The 22,229-nt window shown below is 42.2% G+C and overlaps 1 protein-coding gene across 1 annotated transcript in view; it reads left to right on the top strand.

Moving 5' to 3' along the window:
* The window catches only part of LAMC1 (laminin subunit gamma 1), a gene marked incomplete in the record, with an annotated part of 2,174,645 nt that overhangs the window by 1,368,146 nt on the left and 784,270 nt on the right, over positions 1-22,229 (top strand). The window contains 1 exon segment of the mRNA XM_044085382.1: positions 7,099-7,221. Within this exon segment, the coding sequence (XP_043941317.1) occupies positions 7,099-7,221 (123 nt within the window).

Below are 22,229 nucleotides of genomic sequence, written 5' to 3'. Positions count from 1 at the left end.
AGGCTGTTTTTTTCTGTCAGGGCTCTGGCAGAAGTTTTTCTATAATAATACTGCTTTTTTGTAATAATAATTATATATATATATATATATATATATATATATATATATATATTTACTCTTAGTGTGTTTTTTTGCAGTTATATTTACACCTATAGTTTAGTGTGGTTTGCTGTGTGTTTTTCTACATTAGTGTTATTATATTTAAAGTTAGCTTGTAGTTATGTCTGAGAAAGCTAAATCAGGATTCAAGCACTGTCAATGTGGACAGAAGATGTCCATTATGGACAATTATACCTCCTGCGTCTACTGTCTTGGCCCTCTCCACCTTCAGGAGGACTGTTCCATCTGTCATTCCTTTAGTGGAAGGGTCATGATGGAGAGACGCAGGAAGCTTATTGAGAGGGGCCTTCTAAAGCCCAATTTTCAAGAGGCCTTAGAGAAGGCCGACCAAGCATCGAAGTCTTCGAAGGGGTCGAAGGCTTCAAAGGTATCGGAGCCCAAGTCTTCGGCTCCGAGCACCTCGATCAAGATTCGGTCGCCGGCTCCACAGACCTTGGAACAGAGCATCAAACGGTTGTCTCGAATTGAGGCCCAGGTCTTGGAGCCGGTGTCAAAGGTGCCTCCGTCTTCAGTCCTTCGCTCGGTGACCTCTTCGTCCCCTTCGACCCGTTCTTTCAGAGCGATGTCGGACACCAATGTGGATCGAGTGGTACAGAAGCTTATGGAGAACACGGCTCTGTCCAAACTTATTGCAGTTTCGTCCCAGCTGGTTTTGAAACTTGAAGCCCTCCCTGTCCCATTCATAGATCCTCCTTCGAGACCCATCGAGTCTTCGGAGCCGTGAGTCGAGGATCTGATATTTGTTGATCCCCCGGTGCCGAAGCCTTCTTTAGTGCTGTTGGCACCACTGACCTCGACACCCTCAGAGCCCGTCGAGGGGTCTCGGAGCCGACGGTCTCTCCTTGGTTCCGGGGTGGAGAGTTGAACTGAGCTTTCGGTGCCGACTCTTCCCCTCGGGGCCTCGGTGCAGATTAGCTCAGCTCCGTCCTCTGGATCGGAGCCCGTGGCTCCAGTACCGGGGAAGCTACCGTGTTCTTTGGATCCGGTGGAGTCCTCGGCCCGGGGCTCCGGTGCCTTCGACACCATGAGGAAGGTCTTGTCTGGTCAGACACTCACATCATCAGAATCCACTTCTCCTTCCCTGAAGGGACCGTGTTCTGCTTCTGCATCCTCGATCCCCACCAAGCGTAGAGACCCAATGACTCAGCCCCAGAGGGTGAACCCTGTTCCTCGGAAGCTTCACCAGATGTCCCCTCTGATGAAATTCCGAGGAAGAGATTGTGCAAGAGGAGGCACATTGATTCCCCACAGGAATCATTGACATCGGACACCGACCTGGATGAGTCAGAGGGGTCCCCACGGTCCTCCCCCGAGGATGTCTCATTCGCTGACATCTTAGAAATTTTAAAACAGAGGGGTGGCTGGCAGACACTTGCCCCCACTGAGGACGAGTCGGTGTTGCTGAAGGCATTTGGGGCTCAACCTTCCACTTCCTGGGTGACTCCGCCCTTTGACGAGCTAATGGATTTAATAGCTCAAAGGGTGTGGGAGGCCCCTGATACCATAGACCCAGTCTCTCGGAGACTAAATAAATATATTACTGCCCCCCAAGATAAAGCTTACCTTACCAAGAGAGTCCCTGTTGATGCTATGGTGGTGGCGGCAGCCACCAAAAAGGAAATGTCCGAAGCATCTTCCTCTATTCATCCTCCTAACAAGGATTCTAGGACTATGGACAGGTATGGGAAGCGCGTGTTTAGCTCAGCGACTTTTACCATGCGATCGCTGAACTACCTTACCCATTTTACGCGCCTTCAGAGAGATCTCATTAAGGAGTTGAGAGATACTCTCCAGGGTACCACAGATGCTGCTGTCTCAGACAAGGTGACAGCACAGCTTAACACCCTTACTTCAATAGTTAACTCGTCCATGAGGCTCATATCATATGTGGCTGAAGGTTCGAGTAGGGCGGCAGCCTCAGCGATTGCTCTGCGGAGACCATCCTGGATGCACCTATGCTCCTTTGCAGAAGCCTTTAAGTTTTCCTTTACTAATGCCCCCTTTGATGGTGCCTCCTTGTTTGGCCCCAAAGTGAAGGAGACACTCGCTAGGTGCAAGCAAGAGGGAAAGACCCTGTCTGCCGTAGGGGTCCGTTTTTCCACCCACTCTAGACCGTACCCCAAAGGGCAATGAGGCGGGAAAATGTGGTTCCGGAAGACTCGGGGATCTTTCCAGTCTGCACCTAGCGATACCCTCTTCAGAGGCAAAGGAGTGGGAAGGAATGGAAGACGCCACCCAGGCGGCAGAGGGGGTCTGCAAAACCAGGGCAACAGGGATACCGTCCCTGGGAAGCCCTTCCAGCACTCCTGAGTGGAGGCCTGGCTGTCCTGCTCTGGAGGCAGTCGGGGGTCGCTTGGCTTTATACCCGGAGGCCTGGCTAAATCTCACATCAGATTCCTGGGTAAAAAGCATAATAACCAGAGGATACGATATTCCCTTTCTAAACAAACCACCCCCCCAAAAAAGATTCCCAGATGTTCCACCCGCTCTGCGGGATCAAGCAGCCATAGAAATACAAAGGCTGTTAGAAAAAAAAGAGTCATCCAGCCAGTCCCGGCGGACCAAATAGGATCCGGAACTTACTCCAGGTTCTTTTTAGTTCCAAAGAAAACTGGGGACTGGAGGCCAATACTGGACCTCAGCAGACTCAATACCTTCGTGAAGAAGGAAAAATTCTGGATGGTCAAGCTACAATCGATTCTTCCATTTCTTCAAACGAACGATTGGATGTGCTCTCTAGATCTCAAGGATGCGTACTACCACATAAAAATGGCCAGGCCATCCAGAGATCACCTGCACTTCCGGCTGGGAGCCAGTCATTTTCAGTTTCGAGCTCTGCCCTTTGACCTCACCTCAGCCCCCAGGGTGTTCACCAAGTGCATGGCAGTAGTGGCGTCTCACCTGAGATGACTGGGATTCCGAGTGTTTCTGTATCTGGACGACTGGCTCCTTACCGCCACCACCAAGCATCACCTAGTGCAAGCCAGGGACTATACAATCAACCTCTGTTCCAGCTTAGGAATAACAGTGAACTTCGAAAAATCTTCCTTGTCGCCCTCACAGCATATCTTATTCATAGGGGCAGAGTTAGATACTTCCGTAGCACTGATAAGACTTCCTCAGGCAAGGGTGTCAGCCCTGAGGGATCAGGTCTCTATTCTTCTTCAAAACAAAAAAGTCCCCGCGGTACAAGTCTTGAAAGTATTGGGCATGATGGCAGCTACCCTTATTTCAGTTCCCCTAGGGAGAATGCACATGAGGATCCTCCAGTGGCTCCTCTTTGCTCAGTGGTCGTTCCAACAGTTACCTTTGTCACACAGAATCTTAATCACGGAAACTTGCAAGCAGGACCTCCGTTGATGGATAAACAATCAGGAACTGACGATGGGGCGTCAGTTTACACTCCCTGTCCCCATAGCCACAATAACCACGGACGCTTCCCTGATAGGGTGGGGGGGACTTTTTCATGGGGAGAACAGTCCAAGGAGAGTGGTCGAAAATAGAGTACAACCTGCACATCAATGTCCTGGAGCTGAGAGCAGTGTTCTTGGCGTTGCAACACTTTCACGACTCCTTACCTCTGGGAACAGTGGCAATTCAGATGGACAATATGTCAGTAGTCTGGTACATAAACAAACAGGGAGGAACCAGGTCTTACCCCTTATGCAGAGAGGCCCTGAGAATCTGGCAATGGGCTGTATCCACAAGACGCTTTCTAATAGCAACGCACATCCCGGGAACATCCAACATCATAGCGGACAGGTTGAGCAGAGCCATCCTGTTACCTCACGAGTGGTCCCTCAAGAATCAAGTTGCGGAGGACAACTTCCGCAGATGAGGCCAGCCTTGCTGCGATCTCTTTGCGTCCCCCTTGAACGCCAAATGCAGAAGCTACTTCGCCCTACTTCCCCCTCCGGGGGGTGCCCCCAGGGACGCACTGGTACACAATTGGCCCCCGGGTCTCCTCTATGCCTTCCCTCCTATTCCATTAATTCCCAAATTTCTACAGAAAGCCAAAGGTCTGGGAAGGACGATCATCTTGATAACACCATTCTGGCCTCGACAGATCTGGTTTCCCTTTCTTCAAGCTCACCAGATGGAGGAACCTTGGACTCTGGACCCAGTGCCAGACCTGCTGACCCACTCGTCAGGAGTTCCTCACCCATATCTTCAGTCCCTCAAACTGACAGCTTGGCTGCTCCACTTCCCAACCTAGCCAGGTTGGACCTTTTATCCCCGGCAGTGCAGCACATTTTAGTTTCTTCCCACAAAGCTTCCACAAGAAAGCTGTATAGGAGCAAATGGAAACGTTTTGCGTGTTGGGCCTCCAGACAGGGTATAGACCCTTTAGTGGCCCCTATTCACAAAATTTTAGAATTTTTCTCCACACTCTTTCATCAAGGGTTCTTGACGTCCACGATAAGAGTTCAACTAGCTGCCATATCAAATTTTTATGTGGGTGAAGGGGGAGCTACAGTTATGTCCCACAGACTTTGTAGAGCATTTATGAAGGGTACATTCCATCTCAGGCCACCCATACGAAACCCGGTATTTCCCTGGAATTTGAATCTAATGCTGTCTCAACTTATGTTGGAACCCTTCGAGCCAGCTTCGACGTGTCCACTTAAGTATCTATCCTGGAAAACCCTGTTTCTGGTGGCAATCACTTCAGCTCGCAGAATCTCGGAACTACAGGCATTGTCGATTAGACCCCCGTATATAGTCTTTCACCCAGACAGGGTCACCTTGCGTACTAATCCATCCTTTCTGCCGAAAGTATGTTCAGTATTTCAGATTAATCAATCCATTGAGCTTCCCACTTTTTTCAGGAACCATTTTAATAAATTGGAATACATGTTACACAAATTGGACGTCCACAGACAGTTGAGATTTTATTTGGACAGAACCAAGGAATGTAGGAGATCAGATCAACTTTTTGTTTCCTTTGCGGAAAATCAGAAAGGACTGGCAGTGACAAAATGCACGCTATCTAAGTGGCTGTCAGACTCTATAAATTTTGTCTATTCATCCTCCAAGCAGTCTCTTCCGTTCAAACCTAAAGCTCATTGTACCAGGGCTGTTTCCACTTCTCTGGCCCACGCCGATCGTTTACCATTGGATACCATATGTGTGGCGGCTACTTGGGCCAAACTTCATACGTTTATTACTCACTGCAAAGTGGACAGGACCTCCAGGGACAGGGCTTCCTTTGGTTCTACGGTTCTCAGGAATGTTCTCCCATGAGCCACCCAGAGTTGCGGTGCTAGGGACTCTACCCGTGCGTAAGAACAAACGGCGAGATCGAACAATTTCACATAAAGAAGTTATGTTCTTACCATAACGTTCCATGTGAATTGTTCATCTCACCTTTGTTCTTACAATCCCTCCCTCCATCCCCCTCCACGTTCTGGAAGAACGGTTATGACTGGTGTCTGGTTACTTTCTTGGGGTTACCTGGCACTATCTGCTTCCTTTAGGTGTACTCATTACTGTATGCCTGTCTGTATATAATTTGAGTATTTCAATCTCATGTGGATGAGAGAGTTGGCAAAGGGGTTAGTTATGTTATTGAAGTCTGGTTTCTTAGCAAACTAGATCTGAGGGATAGCGGCAGGGGATCATGGGATAGGAACTGGGCCTCGAGCTTCTCTTAGATGCAGAGCTTGCGATGTGGCCGACTCGGAGCCGAGGGTCTGATCCGAACCCGTGCGTAAGAACAAAGGCGAGATGAACAATTCACATGGAATGTTATGGTAAGAACATAACTTCTTTTTTTCATCTTTTTTTTTCTTGGAAGTACTGAATCTAGAGAAGAGAGAGCCCTTCATACTTTGAAATTCTACTGCTTTTTATATGTTGTCTAAAGTGAGTGCACAAATTCAGGAAAGTAGTGCAGCTTATCCTTTCTTTTCCTTTGCTCCAGGGAGAGATGGGAGGCTTTCAGTAGTCAAGCACTTATTTTGTAAGTGGTTTGCAAATGCATTGTGTGGTGAACCTGTTATTGAAAAATGTTCTGAAAGATTCCACTCCACTGGCTGCTTCTATGATAGATTCAGAAGTATATATTTGTGCTGTGGTCATTTTGTCGTTAGTTCACATCTTTAGTAAGTATTATTGTTCAGGCTGTACACTGAGCAGTTTGTGGTTCAGGAAGCTGCCTTTTATTACTATACCTTTAGATGCTCTATTCAGGCCTCCCAGGAAGAGTAAAACTTTCTACTTAGGATTTTTATTTCCAACAGTTAGTGCTGCAGAAGACCACTCTGTAGATAAAATGGTATTGTGAGTATGTATCTGTTTTATATGACTTTGGAGACTTTTGCATTGGATGCTTGTACTATCAGCATTGTGCGCATCTCTGAATGAATTTCCCTTTAAGTCAGTGAACTGTGTAATTTAGTATGTTTTCATATGTTTTTCTTTTACTGTGTGGATGTGGATTAGACAGATTATTCCTACTCAGACTGACTTGTGGCATTTGCCATAGGAGGTGACCCCTCCCCATTTCTTTGAATTTGGGAATAAGAAAAACATGTTGACGTGCTGAGTTTGGGGATTTGTAGATGGAAATGTAATGTAATGTAGAAAGCCTCCCCACAGATCATTTGGTAAAAGTGAGTCTATATTGTTTATTTTTTATGCAGGTCCTTCTCAGAAAGAGATGCTTCTGTGAGGGGTGTTATACCTTTTTGTCAGACAACATGTTCATTATCTGTTCTAAAATTTCCAGAGTTTCTGATAAATATTTTGTGTAACTATCTCTTTTGTAGATTTTTTTTATTATTATGATGTAGTCATGGTCAAGTAGATATCTACCTGTGAAAACATGTAATTCCCATTTGATTTCATTGAATATCCTCTGAATTGCATGACCCACAAAGATTTACACTAATTGAAATGATGTGTTTATGGCAGATTGTGGAGTTGTTTTATTAAGCATATGTGCTGAAAAATAAAATGTACCAATTTGGTTCCCAGGTACAGAAGACTGGCATGCAGAGCGGCAAGATGGTTCCAAAGTCCAACTCCAGTGGTCACCAAGCAGCCAGGACATCTCTGTCATTTCAGATGATTACTTTCCCATATATTTTTTTCCACCAGGTGAGTTGATCTTTAACCATATTATTTTTTTGCATAACTATGCTTCATCCTTATTAAGTGCTGCTAGGTTTTGTCCTCTGGAAGGATGAGGAATAAATGTTTAGTAATGCAAAAGGATGGTAGTGACCAATGACATTTCCTTTTCCAGGTACTGGGCTGCTTTTAGGATGGTATTTTTGTTAGATGTCACTTAAAAAGGGGAAATGACCCACATTTTAAATAGTTTTATGTCATTCTTGATGCTGTCACTCATATGAATCTTTATTAAAAATAGATGAAAGTATTTAGCTTTATGTTCAGATTTGGTACGTTTTATAGTTTAACTTGTATTCTTATAAGAACATGTTTATTCATGCTGTTGCACAGTTAAGTTCTCATATTGCCAAATAAAATCTACATGTTAATTGTGTACATGTAACATAGGCCATATTGGCCCTGTTTTCTTCAGGTTTCTTTCTTGCTGCAAACAATATGGGTTTACAGTATGGATGCATTTTCTATGACTAGCTCATTAGCTGCAAGTTCTGCCGTGCTTCTGCCCACCACTTTTGAGTCTGTTAATGATTTATTGGCAAGGGATGAGATTGTCTGTTTATCTCAGAGCACGGGGTTGAGATTAAGGTTCTGAACTGTTAACAAGCTTTATTCTGTAGCCGTTTGTTTAATGTGCCTAATTTACTATTATTCTTAATTTACTATTGTGCATAATTTAGTATTGCAAACTGCTGTTCTGATGTCAGTGTGTGCTTTCAGTTTGCTTCCTGGAAAAGGGGTAATTGAGCCCAGTAGACTTAACCAATTAACAAAACGTGTATGTTCTTATCTGTTGAGGACAGATTCTGTTTTCAGTGTAATTTCCATTATATCCCTGGATTGCATTTGCTAACCTTTATAAATGAAATCATGCAGTTTAAAATATCATATGCGTGTCATGTATTGATACCAATGTAGCATTACTTAACTGCTTGGCCTGTCTTTAGCTCTGTTTAACCAGCTGTTGGTAAAACAAAAAGTATTAAACAGGAAAACTGTTATGAAGTAATCTCCCTTAGATAAGAAACTCTTGTCCTAGATGATGTTTTCATGTTTGAGGACACAGTGCTTCTCTTTTATTGGCCTTTATAGGGTATTTATTATGTATACTTATAGAATCTGTACTTGTTTAATTCAGCAGTGACCTTTCAAGGGACCTTGGAACACAGCTAATGTGTTTCTTGCTTTGTTACTCCTGTGAGCTTCTGGTTGCACAAGATAAATGCATATTTTAACAGCTGTTCAGCTAGATGTGCACTGTGACATACATAACATTGTTTCTGGTGTTGTATTAACTAAGTATTTTAACATAATCCTGGCAGGTGAAAGTGTTGTGTACTGGAGGAAGGCAGCATTGAGGTAGACTCGTAGCAGTCAGACTCCAGTGCAAGAATAGAGCAGTATTCATAATCTCAGCCTATGCCCCTCAGCAGGGTTCTGGTAGTTAGGAAAAGAGTGCATACAGGCAGCAGTTGTAGGACCTCCTAAGTAAAGCAAGACATAGTGAATTGGTGGTGATAATAGGATAGCTGAATGTTTGTGTCGGGGCAGACAGAATAGGATATGAAGATTACACAGGTGTGGCAAAAAGAATAGAGAAGGAGAGAATCCATTCTAGACTTCTGTTTTGCAGATGGCTTGATGGTGGATAACACTTGGTTCACCGAGAGAGAAGGTCACAATATCCTGTACAAGAGTGGTCAACATACAACTCTAGTAGACTTCCTCCTAGTAAGGAAAGGGCATTTGGGTAGAGGCAGAGATTGAAAGTCATCCCCAGCTAAATATTCGGCACGCAGCATAAACCACTGATGGCCACAGTCCAGCTACAAGCAGTGGACAGAGAAGGCTCTAAGGTCAACAGACACTAGGTTTGACTGGAGTGAAAACACAAGAGTTCAATCAAATACTTTGGGTTCTAGCACCTCAGAAAGAAGAGGAAATGGGTAGAGCTGAAGAATGGCAGCATGTGAAAACAGCATGTGTGAAGACTATAGAACAGATATGTGACAGAACCAGGTAGGGAAATAAGGTATATAAGGAAAATATGGTACTAGAATGCAGACGTCTAGGAAGTTGGCAGAAGAAAGGAGTTCAGGAAAAAGTGGGCGATAGAAAAGACGGAATGGGTTAAGAAGGAATTCTGGTTGGCTAACAAAGAGGCTAAGAGGACATTTAGAGTAGCAAAGAGCAAGATATTGTAGACAGTCTACCAGCTTCTGGAAAGAAACTCTGCATGTTGCACCAAGAAGCTCTTATCAGGTTACAAGGCAAAGACAGAAAGACAAAAGAGATAATCATCAGAAACTATTCATAAGAAATGCCAGCAACAAACCTCTCACCACATCTACAGAAAATAAAAGGCAGATAGAAAGAGTTCTTGCAGCAGTCTCTGAATGAAGAAACCCCAACCAAAGCTGTGCTCTGTCCAGTGCACATCCTGTGATGAAAGAGGAAGAGCAGACCACCCTAGTAGTAAGAGCAGCACTAAAGATAATGGAATCGTATTAAGCAGGAGTTCAGACATGGTCATAGCAAGTGTAGTAAATGTTGGATGAGTTAGGGTAGAAGTGATTCCTGACAGTACTAGTAGCAGTATTGAGAGAAACGTGCCGCTGAGCAAGAACAGAGGGGGCATTCGCAATGGCTGTAACATAGATGTATTAAACTCCTGTGACATTGTATGAAATTTGTGGAGAGGGTGATAGATAAACAAATATGTAGAGTAGTAGAACATAAGATGGGAGATGAACGCTTTGAATTCATATCAGGCTGCATCACAACCAACACTATTTTTGCAGTGAGACAGATAATGAAGAAGACGCTAGAGATGAGGAGAGAGGCCCAGTTGGGCATTCCCAGACTTTGACAAAGCATATGGCAAGGTTCCACGAAAGCTGATTTGGGAAATCTTGTGATGGTTTGAAGTCCCAGAAACGTTGGTCGAATTAGTGCAGGCTGTGCAAAAAGATACGGTGACACAAATACAGTTTGTGTTCTGACTCAAAGAGGTTCTTAGTGGGTCACATCAGGGTAATTAGCCCACTACTGTTCATACTGGTGGTGGAGTACATTGGCAAACAGATTGGAGGGGAAAGATCAACAATACTACTGTATGCAGATGGTGTGGCATTACAAGTAGTCTCTCTCAACAGGTACCAGCAAATGATAGAGTAATGGAAAGCAATCCTGAAGGCACATGGAATGAATCGGAGTATAGACAAGACAGTTGTCATGACAGCAAATTGGGAAAATCAGAAGAAGCTTAAAATTGAGATTGAAGGGAAGCTAGGGGAATAGGTTAACAATTTCATGTTTCTTTGAGGGATGGTTGAGGAGAAGGGACGTCAGAATGAAGAGGCCAGAGGTAGAATCAGAGGTTCTGCAGCCATCTGGCATGGGGGGAGGGGTAGTGTGACACAGAAAAATGCCAGTCTCCTTCTCAAAAGAGGGAACACACAAACCTAAAAAGAAATGAGGGCCCTCATTTTTGCTCTGCAAATTTTCAAACCTCTTCTCCTTCCAAGCACCCTAAAGTGGTTCACAGACAACACCACAGTCCTTTGGTATGTCAACAAGCAGGGTGGGATCAGGTCTTATCTCCTGTGCAGACTGGCTCCCCAAGGTTGGGAGTTAGCCTGTCAGAGCCAACTCACACTCAAAGCAGCCTACATTCCTTCCACTGAAAATGTTGTGGCAGATACATCGAGCAGGTCCATGACTGAATCCCACAGATGGATGTTACACAGGGATATGTTTCTGGACATTGTCCATTAGTGGAATAGGCCTCGGGTAGATCTCTTCACCTCCCCCTTGAACAGACAACTTCCAAGGTTTTGTGCCAGAGTCCCCAATCCTCTGGCATGAAAGGTGGATGCCCTGTCTATCTCTTGGAAGGGGATGTTTCTAAATGTATTTCTTCCCTTCCCACTTCTCCAAAAAGTCCAGCAGCAACCAAAAATCCTGTTCGTGACTCCCTTTTTGGCCAAGACAGCATTGGTTCCCCTTCTGCATTTATTCAAGGGCAGTTTTCAGAAATTACCCCACAGAGTGGACCTACTCACACAGGACAAGGGATCTCTAATACATCCACAGATGTCAACCCTGCAACCGACTCTGTGGGTGATAAGGTTTTGATCCATTTCAGACACCTTTTCTCTGAGGATATGCTGCAAAGTTCTGCAGGAGGCCAGAAAACCCAGTACTTGGAAATCCTATATTTCCAAATGGAAAAGATTTTCCATCTGGTGTATTTCTAAGGACCTACCACTGCTGGTGGATGTTACAATTGTTCTGTCTTACCTGTGTGAATTATTGAAGAGTGGATTGTCATACTTTTCAGTAAAAGCTCATGTCTACCTATGATTCCTCCCTTGGCTTCAAGGCTGGAAGTTAAACTTTTCCGGAAAAGCATCCTTCATATCAGACCACCAAGGAAAACAGTTTCTCCTCCTTGGGATCTAAATTTTGTTGTAGAAAAACAGTCCCTCTCTGCAGTCCTCTCCATTCACTTCTACTTGCCTCTATCACTACTTCTATCCCTCCAGTGTAGTGCACCTAGCGACCCACCTGCTTATTAATTTTCCTATACTATCTGTTCTCCTTATACTTGATATATCACTGCAACCTGTCATCTCTCCTTTTATTTAACCTAGATGCTGATCACTTCTGTGCAAATCTCTATACTAAAACTAGTGCCCCGGCACAACATGTTTTATCCTAATTTGTTAATGGTGTAAATATTTATAGACTCTTTATGTGTTACTATTTTCTCTCTTCTTCATTTTTTAGCAGTCCTACTCTTGCAAATATTATGGGATAATGATTCCTCACTATTGTTTAGTTCTTGTTAAACTGCCTCTGCATTGTTACTATACTACATGATAATGTTCCTTTATTTGCTTATATGTTTTGTATATTTTTTGTTTATTGTAAGTTACTAGTATATAGTGGAGCTTTTCTCCTCGGGCCTCTGCTGAAAATGGACATGTATCCAGCCAGACTAGCCCGGTCAACAAATGTAAAATAAATAAATAAATAAAAAAAACTTACCCTTGCCCTTTTTGAACCATCAAGTTCTTCTCTTCAGCATTGCACCTGGAAAACAGTTGTTCTTGTGGCCAACATCTCTGCCAGAAGGATCTTAGAACTTCAGGCAACAATGGCATCTTCCCCTTTACTGTTTTTTCACAGGGATAGGGTCTCCTTGCGCACTAATCCCTCATTTATGCCCAAGGTGGTGAATGAGTTGTCACAATCAGTCCAGTAATCTGCCCACCTTTTTCCCCCATCTCCACATCCTATAGTGAGAGGATTTTACACACCTTGGATGTGCATTGACAGCTCAGATTTTATTTAGACAAAACCAAGCCTATTAGAAAATCTGATTATCTTTTTATTTCCTATCTGCCTAGGCCCCTGGGCAGGCCTGATTCCAAGCAGACTATCTCCACTTGGATTTCCAAAAACATTTCCTTTTGCTATGTGCCTCATGGGAAAACTCTTGCTTCCCCAGTAAAGGCACATTACACTAGAGCTGTGTCCTCTTCTGATGCTTTCTTCAAAGGTCTGGACATGTCCTCTATATTAGAAGCAGCTACATGGTCTTGGATGGCATTTCCAGGTCTTGAGCTGGTTTTGCAAGAGCTATTCTGCAGGAGTTTGTAGAGAGTGCTACTGCCCCTCCTCCCAATTCTTCTTCTGCATGAGCTTTGGTATTCTCCATCATGTTATAAATACTGCATCATATGAATAGAAGGACATAGAATAGCTGTGTAAAATCTGACCATAACCATAGATGTCCTTCTCTTCTGTATGTTGCAGTATTCTTTCTCCCTGCCTTCCCCCTGATGCTTGCCTGTTTGCTGGTTGTGTTTCCTCACTTTTTTCAGGCTGGTGGTCTTCCTGGGGCATTCATTTCTGAGGCTTGCTGTGTGCCAACATCTGCTTTATACCCAATGTCACTTTATGATCAGTGTAGGACTAGGTCTTTTTGCGATGTCAGTAGCTTTAGACTTTTGTATACTGGCCGAACGTATGAGTCAGCCAGTGGCGGACTCCCTCATGTTATGTATACTGCAACATGTAGAAGAGAAGGACATCTGTGATTATGGTAAGATTCTACACACTTATTCTTTATTCAGATTCTGTTTTATTATGTTGGAAGCTTTGGAAGACTGACATTTCCTAAAAATGGCACTGTGGGAGTGGACAAAGTTTTAGACAATATATAAAAGTCATAGGTTCAAAAGTTTGTAGGTGTTTACTAGGCTAATAACCGCAATGGCTTTTTTATGCCTAACCATGCATCCCAAATCCCTGACAAGTTCTTGTGCCCTTATCAAGCAGGGGTTTGAGAGACGAATCATTTACATGCAGTGGCCTGGGACATGAACCATTTACAGGCTTTCTGTTTCCATTACAAATGTAGGTGCAAAAACCAGGGACGAATTTCCTATTCTCCATCCAGTTGTCCAAATTGCACTTGAATTGGATTAGAGAAGTCTGCTTCACGTGAATGGGGAGTCTCTTTTCAGAGAAGAGGTAGTTTCTGGGATACATACCTGTTTCTCCAGCAGGTCCTATTTATATCACAGACAAGGTTTTAGAATGGGTAATTCTGGTGCTGTTTGTTTTGAGGATATGTAGGAGGTCCATCAGGGTGGGGTCTAACAATGCCTTGTATGCCAGCCATAAATCTCCCCTCAGCAGCCTGTAGGAGACAGAAAGGTATAGGGCTTTGGGGACGTCTTCATTGGGCATGTTAGTTGCATAGTGTATTCTTTTGGTGAGGAACCTCTGTGGATGTTCATTTTGTTGGATGTGATTGGTTGTGTACCAAAGAGGACATTGTACTCAGTAATAAGTCTGATGAATGCTGAATACAGTGGAACAGTGACTTTGTTGGACATACCTTTGTTTATAAATTGCACAACATAGAATTATTTTCGCACTGCTGTAGACATGTGATGATCAGTGGCTAGATTACTGTCTACATGGCCCCAAGTCCCTGAATACTGGATCAACTCATAGGGGTGTGTTGTGAATGTGAGTTACCATGGGTAGATGACTTCCCAAAGGATACTGTTAGCACTGTATATCATGCTGATATATATTGTACCTCTTAGAATGACACCAGAAACTTTTTTTTGTATTGTGACATCATTCTTTGTGATGGCAGTAGGCTGCTGAAGGTTAGGTTCATACCTGCCTCAGAGATGCACACATTCTGAGAGCTGTATCAACTCTCACATCGTATAGTGCCGGGAGGTTTACCTGTAGTCATTTACATCCACATGCAGAAGGACAGTGTCATATGTACTTGTGGTATAAATGCACACATGATGTGGTGAATCCTGAACTTGATAGGAAAGTGACCATGGCCCTCATCTTGCAAAGCCTGGTGAGTGGTGCATCATTTTTTTTCTCCTATTGAGTCACCTGTGACTAGGATATGGGATTTTTGGAAGTTTGTCATAAGAACTGAGTCATTGTGTCTCTAGATTTATATTTCATGGTGGAGTGTTGTCTATGTTGTCTGTTTCTGAAGTTGCTAAGGGTACTTGTTCTTTAGGTTACATGTGGCTGGCCTTTGTGATATAGGTAGGCTGTTTTTAAGAAACTCAACATATGTAGGTCTGTGTGTTTGGGCTGGGCTGTGTGTTGCTCTAGTGTGGTGGTATGTTGTGTGCTGTGACATCATGCAAGAGCTTTGTCTTCAATAATATTATGTAGCTGCACCTTTCACACACTGTGTCAGTTTGAGTAGTTGGTGGTTAGGAAACGTGACACAATTGCTGTGTTTCAGGATTCCCATTTTAACCAACCTGGTTACAGAGACATTTGGAAAGTATAAATCCATGGTTCCACGTGCTTACTAATTTGCGCTGGAGGGGGAGTAGTACTACATGCCAGGTAGTGAAGATAGTGCTAGTCCCAACGCAACTAGGAACCAATGGTCCTTTGTTCCTTCTCTCACTAGAAGCAAAAGAGTAGCACTAATCCAAAGCAGTTTCCTGAAAATATTCATGTTGTAGTATTAATCCAGGTGTTGCTGGGTTCTGCACACCTACTACAGTCATTTTAGTAGATAGTCTGGAGGAAATTTTGCAGTCTTGACAAGGAGGAAACCGGGGCACTGATCAACTTTAAACAAGGATAAAACAAGGAGAATCATAAAGGTCACTAATGCATTGGCTTATAGAGCTAAAATCTTGGATATGCTCAACACCCCTACATGTTATGAAAACACAGACCTGGGCAGGATCAAATATGCCTATGAATAGATCCTAACTAAACTCACAAACCTCAGAGAAGGAATTGAAAGCAGTTGTCTACATGAATTTTTGACCCACCCAAGACTCCCAAACTTTTTTGGTACTCCCAATCCCCCAAGAGTCTGTGACCCTCCTTACAGACCAATGATAGCCAACAGTGCCTCTATTGCTTAACCTGTCTCAATATATCGAGTTGCAAATCAAGCCCTAGCTGAAAGCAACAAATCATTCATACTGGATTCCATGAACTTCCTGAGAAAGGTAAAATAAAAGCAAGTAGACCATTACTTCATCCTGGTCATAGTTAGTGTTGTACACAGTCTTGCCACACAATTACTCCATACAAACTGTAATTGAAGCTTACAGTCAGGAGTGGGAAGCCCTGTCCAAGGAAACTGAACCCATAGGAAGGCTGATAAAACTTTTGCTTAACCATAACTATTTTCAGTTTGAAGGTAAATATTTTAAACAAACCACAAGGATTGCAGTGGGAGCAGTCATGGCCCTCAACTTGGCTAACACTGCACTGCGAAAAGGGAAAGAGGAATATGTGTACAACTCCTTCTTTTACCCACAAATGGCCTGTTACCTCTGCTTTATCGATGACATCTTTATTATTTGGAATGGAAGCCTGGATCTTCTTGAGCAGTTTCTGGAATACATAAACAATTCTATGAGTTTCCTCTGCTTTACCACCACCCACAGTCTCCATACAGTTTATTTTTTGGACATCCAGATTATTAAAAGTTAAGAGACAGGATTTCTCACCAATGACTTGTACCAAAAACCCCCCTGGGTTAATTTGTTACTCCACTACAGCACCATACATCCGTGGATACTAAAACTGAATGTAATTAAATTGCAAGGAGTGAGAATAGGAAGCGTGACAGAGGAAGAGGAATCATTCACAAAAAAAAAAATCCTAGAATTACAAAAAGACTGGACAGAGGATACTGCAACAGTCTTCATCATACAAATCATAGACCCCATCATTATTCATAAACAAAACAATGTCCCCACTTTGGAACATTCCTTAGACCAAACTGACAGATATCTCCATAACCTTATCAGACACAGGGATAATGATAGATTGTGGTCTAGCATTGCCCTCATCTATTCATTGGACTTTAGCAACATCAGGAAAACTATTGAGAATACTTGGTGCATTATTAGAGAGAGCAAGACTCTGAATAAGATCCTCCTCCCAAAACCTTCCTTTACCAGCCATAAAAACAAGAGCATAAGGTACTATGTAGAAAGAAGAGTGCTAGTAGAGAACTTACAGCTTAGAAAAGGCAACTATCAATGCTTCCCACATTTCTGCAACTACTGCAGATTCATGAGCAACCAGGGTGGGTTTTTTTGTCCCAACAACCAGAAGAAATTTCGGAGCACAGGCTACAGTAACTGCAACTCTGACAGAGTTGTATATAGTACATAATGCATGCTTTGTCTGGCTTTTTATGTAAGAAAGACTATAAATAAGTTAAAGACCGAGATAGCACATCACTGCACCAACATATGTCAAGGTACCCCTACCAACTCCTTGGTCAGACACATTAAAGAAAACTGACACAACACCTTCACTTTTCATGTCATTGACAGGATCCACTATGAAGACCTGGACAGCAGTGGAAACGACAAACTAGAAGGAATTAGAATGGCATATTTGACTGAGAGCAGGAAAGCCACGAGGCCTGAATATCTGATTTTCTGGTACCTACATGTACTGAGCCTTAGGAAATTAAACCACTACAACTTTTACAGAACTTAAGAGAATGGCCTATATATATATATATATATATATATATATATATATATATATATATATATATATTATGCATATATAAATGCACACAGATATATATATATATATATATATATCTACTATATATATATTGATAGATATTTTATATTTTTATTGTTGTATTTCTCAGAAACCTGGATTATGTTTTAGAAAAAAGAAAAAGAAAAAAGGAAGAAGATTTAGGATACAACACCAACAGCCCAGCTAAACAGGGGTATCTCTTATTTGGCTAAATAACTACCAAGCAGATTCCATGTCACCCACAAGGCACTAAATCAACTCTGGATCTTTAGCAATGTATACCCTATTTTAGATGAACACATCTAAGACTGGAACTATCAGCTGTAGGAATCAGAACATGAATGTAGACACAACCCCTACAGGCAGATCGGAGGAAGGTACACAAAAGTGCCACAGACTCAGCTTCAGAAAGTTGAGACAGTCTTTTTGCCTTTGTATTTATTGATAGGTCGGCATACCCAGCATATTTTTATTCCTTTTTGTTTGATCAATTTATAGTGGTTTAAGCTAGGAATGTAATTTTGTTGGAAGGCAGTATCCATACCTAGGCAATATTTAGATTGGCTTTATAATAAAAGAAAATTAATCATACCGTAGAAGGTAATAGATTAAGGTCATGAACTTTTTTTTTTTTTTAACTGACTTGATTTTGCTTTTCAACCACAGTTTGTTGCACTTATTTTTAAGATTGGGTAGATTTGTTACCTTTCCTTAGATACAATTTAAGTCTTTGGAAACTGGTAAAACTTGGTTGGCAAGGCAGTGTTCTGGACCACGGCCCCAGTGGTGATCCATCCACTACTGATGGCACTACCCCTGAAGGTGGACATATCTCAAGGAATGTCCTCTCTCTGAACAGTTGAGGTAAGTGCAAGTTTTTACAGACTTGAACACATTATCCATGTAGCACTCATCTGCCTGCAAAGTACTATTTATGAGTAAAGAGAGGTTTTCAGATAAAAAGCAGTTTGAGATTCCTCCTTCCATTTTTAACTAACGTTCTGTTGGGTGATACTTTAAAGGATATGTCCACCACTGTATTCGTTTGGAGAACATGGTACATCAACAGACACTACTAGTTTTTCCCTGTAAAACATGACTTTTTAGACTGGTGAGGTTTTTCACAGAGGGTTTTTTTTTTTTTTTTTTTTTTTTTTTTTTGAGTTGGTTCCTGAACCACCAGAATGGGATATACCGCCAGTATTTGGTTGGAAGGCACTATTTGTTTGGTATACCCTTGATGGAACCTGCAGTTGCTGGATGCAACAGAAAGCCAAGCTGCATAAAGGCCCTGAAGAAGGTCTCACCAAAACTGCAAAGAAGTAAAGTCCCATACACACTGCCCAGTCATTTGAGCAGGACTCTATACCCCTGTGATCCTGGTCTCATGGTAGCAAAGCAGTAGCATTAGCCTCAAGTTTCCTCTCAGGCAGCAGTCTTCAAGCTTTACAGTTATTGGTGATCTCTAAGAAGGCTAGGAATTAATGTCCCTTTGCTCCTTCTCTCTCCAGAAGCAAAACAAAAGCACTTATCCCAAGCTGATTCTGAGAAGTAGTTCCTGGACTCACTAGTGATTGCTAGTCTAATTGCAGATGCTACAAACTTTAAAAGTCAGATCAAAAAAAGGATGACTACTCTTACTGCAGTGTGCACTGAGTGAGTTGGACGGGCCAGAGACTAAATAAAGCTTTACATGTTTAAAGAGAGGGTCTTGTCAGTTGATCTTTAGTGTCCAAAAAAAGAGTAGATGAGACTACTGGGATGGGCTTCTAAAATCAAATTTACAGCAGAGGCGGGCAGTTCAAAAACACAACAGGAAACATCCAGTGCAGTCACACACTAGCAGTAGTTTCACAACATTTGCAACTTAATAAGAGTGTTGCTAAATAATTTAAGTAGGAAATATTACTTTTCAGCTCCTCTCACTAATTAGCTAGATGTAGTTCTTTAATCAGTGTATGGAAAGGAATTTTGTAATTGACCATATTCAAGAACTTTTAAAAACCCAAAAAGAAGCTTCAAAGTAAAACAAAGTTAAAGTTTAAAATAAAATGAGCTGCAGTATAGTAAATGGAAAAATGGAAATATCAAAACCTTAAATGAAGAAATCCAACCCAAAATCCAGTGCAGTTACACATCGAGACTTTCAGCTAAATACAAATTAGCTAGGGTTGCCACTCCTCCGTTTTTTTCCTGGACTATCCGAAAATCAAACTGATTCTCCAGTAGTCCAGAAAACACTGTACAAACTCTGGTATTCTGTTTCAAAAAGGAAACAGACTGTCAGTGTTTGTAAATCGGCTGATTTACTATGCTTTTTTGCAGAAAAGCATAGTAAATCAGCTGAAAACAGGAAGCAGGAATGGCAAAAGAGGGTGTTCCCTGCCAGGTGATGTCACCGTGACACCACAAAATGGGCAGAATGTGGGCGCGTGAGGGGGTGGGAGAGGTGATGGGGCGGGCGGGGTTACTGGTGTCCAAGGGGTGTGGCTTTACTCCGGTTTTAGCCACGACAAAAGGTGGCAACCCTAAATGTAGCTAAATATGAAATCTTACTTCTCGGGTCCTTCCGATAATTAGCTAGATTTAATTCCTTAATAGTCCATGAGTGGGTAGGATTTATTTTGTCTAAATGCTGTAGTCAAGAACCTTTAAATCTCCAGTAAAGAAACTTTTAGGTAAAACAAAATTAAACACATTTTAAATAAAATAAATTATAATATAATGACAGCAAAAACGAAAAAGTAAATAAAAATAAGATTTATCCATACCATAAATGAAGAAATCAAAACTCCAGTGCAGTCACACACCAGCAAATGTTACACAGCTCTCTAAACCACTATTTATATCCAGGAAGACAAGAGGCACAGGTAGATGTTACATATGTTTCACTGGGCTGACTTGTGCGTAATTTTTTTCTGAAAATTTCTGTTGTCATGAATAGAGAAGCTGAGTGCCTTGTGGTTAGAGAAATTGCTATTTCTTATCCCTGCGTATGACAGTCACTATCTTGGCATTAGTTATAGTTGATGTGAACATTACTGGGCTCTAAGGGTGCTGTTTGCCATGCAACAGCTGTAGGATGTTTGCAATTCTGCCTCTGGCTGCAGACTAAACTAAACCTGTAGTTTTAACATAAAGGTCTCTAGTGAAGCTGTATGTTGGCATGCTGATGATAGTCACTGGGGGCCATTACCATTGAATTCTCTGTCAATACTGGAGGCTGACCTTCCAGATATACTGCATAAGTTGTGAGTTCGTCTCTAATGGAAGTATTTGCATGTGGTAATTTGGATGTTAGATTCTGTATTCCTTCTTGGGACATTTGTTTATTGTATCTCTCACGCTGTGCTAGATGGCTTTTAATGAAAAATGTCTTGTACATTGGTGAAATTTTAACTGTTTGTTACAGTCATAGATGGTGTTACTGATGCTAAGTCTTAGATTTTTAGGTTGTCTTTCTATATAGTCCACTCAGCATTTACCATGTGTTTCTTAGTGTGATATTGTTTAAATAAAAAGTACACTGCATTAATGGTATTGTCTATTTTTCCTCACTTTTTTTGCGTATGTAGACATTACCTTCCCTCCCACCTGAATGTTTACTTGTATCAGGGAAGATCATCACAGTTGTAAAGGAGTTTTCTGAAAGATGAAAACAACCTTTGCATAAGCACTTAAAAAAAAACTTTTTGCCTCCTTAGTCGAATGGGCTGTCCATTGCCATCTTTTAATGGTAGGGGAATTTCATTTCATGTTGTTTACTTTATTTGCAGGTCACAAAAGCAATGCCTTATTTCAGTAGTAGGAAAATGGGTTACAGTAGTAAATGCGTACTACTATTCAAAGCGTCTTTTTTCATCCAGACATCGTATAATAGGATATTACTGTAGAAGTGCAGTTCTAGCAGTGAGTAGTGGTATGTTATGGCTCTCTAACATGTCCCCCTTAACATAGTACAGAACTGTCCAAATACCATACAAAGATCTGGTTTTATCTACTAGGGCTGAAAAAATTAAGTACATCCCTGACAGCTCTTAAATATGAGAATGAGTATTACACACAGTGAAGAAAATCCTAGTAGGAGCTGGTACAGTGCCATGGCTGTTGAGCAGCAGCCTTTGGGGATACATTTTGGAGGATGTGGTGTTTTCCTGTCTGTAGACACCTCTGAAGTAAAACAAGATGGATTATCACAAGGTTAAAACTTGAGGACTTCCTCTGACATCTGCAAACCATGACTTTTCACCATTATTAGTTCCAGTAAATGTTAAAAAGAACATTTGTTCCACAATAGCCTCCATGAGAGTGAGTGCAGTAGAACTGATGCCCCTCATCCTGCCCTCACACAGATTATCACCCATGAAGTCTTATATTTGTTATGAAGAACTTTCACGATGGTGAATACATAAGAGTTAAAACAAAGTACCAGAGAAGGCAGCGTCTTCTTTTTTTTGGGATTCATTCACTGGCAGGGTGGACCTATTCGTTTGTGGTAGCAGACAGGCAGGTGTGAAGTGTATATCCGGTACTATAGATAGCAGGAGTAGGGAACTGCTTCTTTGGAAAGCAGGAACAACTTTACAGCATAGGAAACTGGATGTCATTTGTCTGTTTAGGGACAGATGGTGTTAATGGGAAAAGGATCAGATCTTTACAGGAGTATAAGGAACTGAGGAGGAACCTTGGGCAGATAATACACAGATGTTAAGTTGTCAATCTCGCCTTCATTCTTGCTGGATGGGTTCGGAGCTGATCCTCGGCTCCGACTCGGCCACTTACTAAAGCTCGAGAGCTAATTTTACCGGCTCGAGGCAACCCTATATCCCATGATGCAAGGCGATGACTACCCAGATCTCGTTTGCCGCTTT

The sequence above is a fragment of the Protopterus annectens genome, chromosome 10.part0, assembly GCF_019279795.1.
Source record: "Protopterus annectens isolate FY-2018-M chromosome 10.part0, PAN1.0, whole genome shotgun sequence".
NCBI lineage: Eukaryota > Metazoa > Chordata > Ceratodontiformes > Protopteridae > Protopterus > Protopterus annectens.
This window is presented reverse-complemented; position numbering and strand designations above follow the sequence as displayed.